The following is a 5727-nucleotide window of genomic DNA, read 5'->3' on the forward strand; positions in this document are numbered from 1 at the left end:
GTACTTCGTTACACTCTTAAAAATTGAAGACACCAAAGAGCTGTTGTTTATAATATTTTCCGTAATAGATATTAAAACTGGGAAATTTTTAAATAATTCATTTAAATAACAAACCTACATGTTAACATAATTAACTTTTTTGACGAAAAATAACTTTTCTAAAACAATGTGTGAGTGACAAGAGTGACATTGTTTTATACTATTGCAAATCTTTTTTATGTCTGGTTTTTGTTTTTTTTGGGTTTTTTTTTTTTTTTTTTTTTTTTTTTCTTTTTTTCCCTTGAAACAGGGTTTTACTGTGTCACCCAGGCTGGAGTACAGCAGCACAATCACAACTCACTGCAGCCTCAGCCTCTCCTGGACTCAAGCGATCCTCCTCCCTTAACCTCCCAAGAAGCTGGGACTACAGTCCCGTGCCACCACACCTGGCTATTTTTTAAATTTTTTGTAGGGATGGGGTCTTACTATGTTCTGCAGGCTGGTCTCAAACTCCTGGGCTCAATCCTCCACCACACCTGGCCAGTATTTCTGGTTTAATGGTAGATAGCTGGATTCTCATGTTTGCTTGGGCATTCAGTCTGTTGCAATATGTTTTGGCTCAGGATATAAAGGAAGTCCAGCCTCACAGAGATAGTTAGAAAAGGGAGCAATATTTTGACAGCCTTCTCAAATAATTGTGGATATTGTTTTATCTGATAGCATACCAGAACTCAAAAAGAGAAAGTTTGTTAAGTGTTATGTGCAATATAGAATCTAAATCCTATCAATCAATGTTTCATACTCTCTTACATTGAAATTCATTGGTTTGTCTTATACTTTTGTGATCATGGTATCTGCCCTGCCAGGTAAGTATGTCTTATACTTTTGAATGAATCTTTTATTATCCATACATGTTTTGTAACATTATGCATCAGTCATTTGGAACATATTGGTTCATTGAGTTATGTAAATCTTCCACAGGTGGACACAATTCATTATATAATATTTTTAAAAATCATGTTTATTATCAACAGCAGAAAATTGTTTTTATTGGAAACTGTCAATTTATCTTGAAAATACGAATTTTATCAGTGACAACAAGTTAATGTCAGTTGTTTTCCTTGAAGTGACAGGTTCATTTTTGAGAAAATGTGAGCCAAATACCAAACTCAGAATATCCATAGTTTATCAGTCCTTTCAAGTAAAATGTTGTTCCATTAAAAAATGGCTATGTTAATATACTTTCTTTCTCCTGGGCACAGTTTGTCTAAATCTAAGTAGTAAGTATTGTCTGGTGTTTCCAAGTTTAATACCCATAAATCTTTATTTTAAGAATGTGAAACATCAACCACCAACAAAACATATGGTTGGGTACATCCAGGATGGATATGTAATATAAACACTACTGAGTTTGTCAGGGAAATTCTTGGAATATTAAAGACTTCATATTTGGGTCTTTTTTTAATGGCTAGTTCAGCTTCTCAATAGATTGTACTTTGATAAGCAGCAGAATTCACAGTTTTTTTTCTCACAGAATGTTAAAAAAGACATGCATCAAAGGGTTGAGATTTATTAAAATAGATCATTTTTACTGCTTTATCATATTTTTTGTCTTTTTTTTTTTTTGAGATGGAATCTCGCTCTGTCACCCAGGCTGGAGTGCCATGGCACAATCCCAGTTCACTGCAACCTCTGCCTCCCAGGTTCAAGCGATTCTCCTGCCAGCCTGGGAGTAGCTGGGACTACAGGTGCACACCACCGTGCCCAGCTAATTTTTTTATTTTTAGTAGAGAGACAGGGTTTCACCATGTTGGCCAGGCTGATCTCAAACTCCTGACCTCAAGTGATCCGCCTGCCTCGGCCTCCCGAAGTGCTGGGATTACTGGTGTGAGCCACCACGCCTGGCTTATCAAGGACATTTTAAAGTAACACTGGCTATTTGAAAAAATGCTAATGTATGGTTCTAAGAAATATGACTGCTAGCACATTTTGGTGCCATTGCCTTGATTCTTTCTGAAGTACAGGCAGTTTTCTTCATTATAACTTTTGCAACATCCACACAAATGTCAACACAGTGATTAAAAGCAAATAATGTTCTCCTTTTATTATGAAATAGTTGAAAATGTCTTAGAGATCCATAGGGGTATCAGAACAGTAAAATTGAGAAGTGCCAGTAATAGTATTTAATTCAAAATAAACTATGCAACTTTATATGCCTCTTCATCAAATAATGCATGGTGTGGGAAAATGAAGTTGTAGATTGTGGTCTTTCAGATATTCCATATGTATTTACTTAGTAGTCTAATTGTAGCACCTTTAATGCTTGTCAATTTCTTTAACCTCATTTGTCTTCAAGTCTTTGTACAATTTTCAGAATTATTTTTTCTGTGTGTTTGTTTTGTTGTGTTTATTTGATCTAAGAATGAAAACTGAGTACATAGTTTTTAATAACTTAAATCATTTTAGGCAGGCATTCCAGACCCTCCAAACATGTCAGCAGAATTAATCCAATTGAAAGCCAAGGAGCGACACTTTTTGGAGCAATTGTTAGATGGGAAAAAGTTGGAAAATTATAAAATTCCAGTACCAATCAATGCTGAACTCAGAAAATATCAGCAGGTAAGTTTTATACTTATCTTGTAAATAGGAATAGTGAGTTTTCCTTTCAAATGAACCTTGAAGCCTTGTGGCTTTTTTTTGTTTTTTGAGACAGGTTCTTGCTCTGTTGCCCAGGCTGGGGTGCAGTGGCAGAATCATGGTTCACTGCAGCCTCAAACTCCTGGACTCAGGCCATCTTCCCACCTCAGCCTCCCGAGTAGCTGGGACTATACATGTGCACCACTATGGCCAGCTATTTTTTTTTTTTTTTTTTTTGGTAGGGGCAGGGTTCTCATTTTGTTGCCCAGGCTGGTCTTCAACTCCTGGCTTCAAGTGATCCTCCCACCTCAGCCCCCCAAAGTGCTGGGATTAGAGATATGAGTCACCATACCTGGCCTTAAAACATTTTGTAAAATTGATTTAGTAAAATCTTGTGTTTAGTGTCTTATACCCATTTATTTCACTTTTGCGTATAGAAAGATTTTTGTTTTGTGCAAACATGTTCATAAGAAAATGTTTTTATAAGAAAAAATTTATGCTGTATTCACATTTATGATTTTTCTCTCTAACAGGATGGTGTGAACTGGTTGGCATTTCTTAATAAGTATAAACTTCATGGAATTCTGTGTGATGACATGGGTTTAGGAAAAACTTTACAGTCCATCTGCATTCTAGCAGGAGATCATTGTCATAGGTAATTTAAGATGTTATTTTAAAATAAGGTTTCCAGATTTGGAGAAATGTAAACAAGCTGGTTAATTTATTGTGTTTTGCTATTATAAAGGGCCCAGGAATATGCAAGATCAAAATTAGCAGAATGTATGCCACTTCCTTCCTTAGTGGTTTGTCCGCCAACATTAACAGGCCATTGGGTGGATGAAGTAGGTAAATTTTGCTCCAGAGAATACCTCAATCCGTTGCACTACACTGGACCTCCCACTGAAAGAATAAGGTAAGAGGTGTACGACAATAACAAAATATTTCAGCTTTTGTCGTAATTAAAATGAGGAACAATAACATTTATTAAAAGTGAATTTTAATTAGCTCTTTTGGTTGTGTGACATAGAAACTTCACTTAGGAAAAGTGAGTGTACTTTGGGAAGATGTAATCAGTGAGGCTTATCAAAATTGAGGACTTTTAACCATTGTACAATAAGTTGTGCTTTCCTGGAGCTGCTGAACTATCAGGAACCGAAGCCGCTTTGTATGCCCCTTTTGGGAGTCTGTGACCATAGCATCTATTTGGTGCTTCTGTTTTATTGTCATTTTCTACCCACTTTCCTGAGATCTCTTTGAGCCATGTGCCAGGGAACATGCCTGTAGTCCTGACTGTTCAGGAGGCTGAGGCAGGAGGATTGCTTGAGCCCAGAAGTTCAAGACCAGCCTGGGCAACATAGTGAGTCCTCCTCTCTTAAATAAAAAAGAGTTCCCCTTTGCCTTGTTCCCTTTCCTTCCCTCTCCCCAGAAGTACTTTTGGTCCGCTATGGCTGCTTTAGCTGCTGCTGCAGTCATGACTGCACTAAATTTTAGAGTTCTTTCAGCTTTACCCCTTCCCTATTAACTAATACATCTCTTATGTTCCTAACTGTAAATTTTTTCAAGTGGAAGCTCATTGATTTCAGTTCATTTTTTAAGGTTGGATAGTCATAGTTGCTGATTAGTCCATAGATTTGCTGTACTCCTGTGTTAATAATAGCAAATATTATTATTAAATAATGTTATTAAAATGTTTTAGTTTTTATCTTGAGCACTTACTGGCCAGGCACTATTCTAAGCAGTTTTTTTTTTTTTAATGTAAAATTGTGTATTATGTATAGAAGGAGCAGTATTGAAAAAAACTAAACAAATTGTGTATTATGTATTCTCACAGTCACTTTGTGAGGTAGGAATACTGTTGTTCCAATTTGCAAATAAGGAGTCTAAGGCATTGGGCCTGGGTCCAAGGTCACTCAACTAATTAAGTGGAGAGAGTGAGGATTTGAATACAGGCAGCTCAAAAACTTGCACTCTTGAGCAGTTTACTGTAGTGCTTCTTTGATAGAATTCATTCATTTGTAAGTGATAGAAATTCAATTCAAACTAGCTTAAGCAAGCAGAAAATTCATTAATTCACTAACTTGAGAATTTCAGGGGTAGATTGTTGCTTCAGGCCCATCTAGATTACTCTCATTGACTCTTCCTCCCCTTACATAACTTATTGTTACTATTGGGCTTCAGTCCACAGTTGGTAGATAAGATGACAATGGGCAGTCTCTGGCCCATATTCTCTTAGTTCGGCAATTGTAGTAAACAGATCTTCCCTCTCTCTCATGAATATTATCAGTACTGGAGATGACTGACTGGCCTTGTTTGGGTCATGCTCCCAAAACAACCTTTGTGGTTAGGGGATTAAATATTGTGAATAGCTTAACCTGGTTAAAATGCTTCATTTCCTTGGTGATTATGGGGGCACATGATTGGTAGTTCCCCCACATCACCTAGAACAACCTGGAGTGATAAAGGAATAGTGCCCCTAAGGAAGAGATGTTGGCAAGTAAAGTTGAAATGTCCACCATATTTTCAGTCTGATGTTCATCTCTTTTCTAATCAGACTGAGTAGGGCAACATAGCCAAGTCATTAGAAGAGTAGCCCTTCAGGGTCGTGTATGTAGAGTAAGCAGAAGGGAATGCTGGGCTTAGTGGGCAGATTGAAAGCACTTTATACAATTGTAGCTATTAAGAACTTTTCAGGGTCTCTGTTTTCTAATTTTATTCATTTCTAAATAAAGGTTACAGCACCAAGTAAAAAGGCACAATCTAATAGTGGCTTCATATGATGTTGTGAGGAATGACATAGATTTCTTTAGGTAAGAATTAAATTTTTTTTTTTAGAAAAATTAATATCAAATTTGAAGACTCTTAATATTTTCCCACTTTAAAGATTCTTCATATAGTTCCGGACATACAGCAAAAGTTGTAAAAATTTTCTATTTATTTTCCCTTAGAAATATTAAATTTAACTACTGCATTCTTGATGAAGGCCATGTCATCAAAAATGGAAAAACAAAGTTGTCAAAAGCAGTAAAACAACTGACTGCTAATTATAGGATTATTCTTTCTGGAACACCAATCCAGGTAATTATTTACTATTCTTTTTTTTTTTTTTTTTTT

At 36.2% G+C, this 5727-nt stretch overlaps 1 protein-coding gene across 3 annotated transcripts in view; it reads left to right on the forward strand.

Annotated features, from left to right (window-relative positions):
* BTAF1 (B-TFIID TATA-box binding protein associated factor 1) overlaps positions 1-5727 on the forward strand; it is a 105970-nt gene that overhangs the window by 81551 nt on the left and 18692 nt on the right. For all 3 annotated transcript variants that reach the window (XM_017894701.1, XM_017894702.1, XM_017894703.1), the window contains exons 26-30: positions 2446-2598; positions 3150-3271; positions 3362-3529; positions 5346-5423; positions 5562-5691. In XM_017894701.1, the coding sequence (XP_017750190.1) occupies positions 2446-2598; positions 3150-3271; positions 3362-3529; positions 5346-5423; positions 5562-5691 (651 nt within the window). The remainder of the gene's footprint in view (positions 1-2445; positions 2599-3149; positions 3272-3361; positions 3530-5345; positions 5424-5561; positions 5692-5727) is intronic.

This window comes from Rhinopithecus bieti, unplaced genomic scaffold (genome assembly GCF_001698545.2).
Source record: "Rhinopithecus bieti isolate Rb0 unplaced genomic scaffold, ASM169854v2 scaffold_25740, whole genome shotgun sequence".
Lineage (NCBI taxonomy): Eukaryota > Metazoa > Chordata > Mammalia > Primates > Cercopithecidae > Rhinopithecus > Rhinopithecus bieti.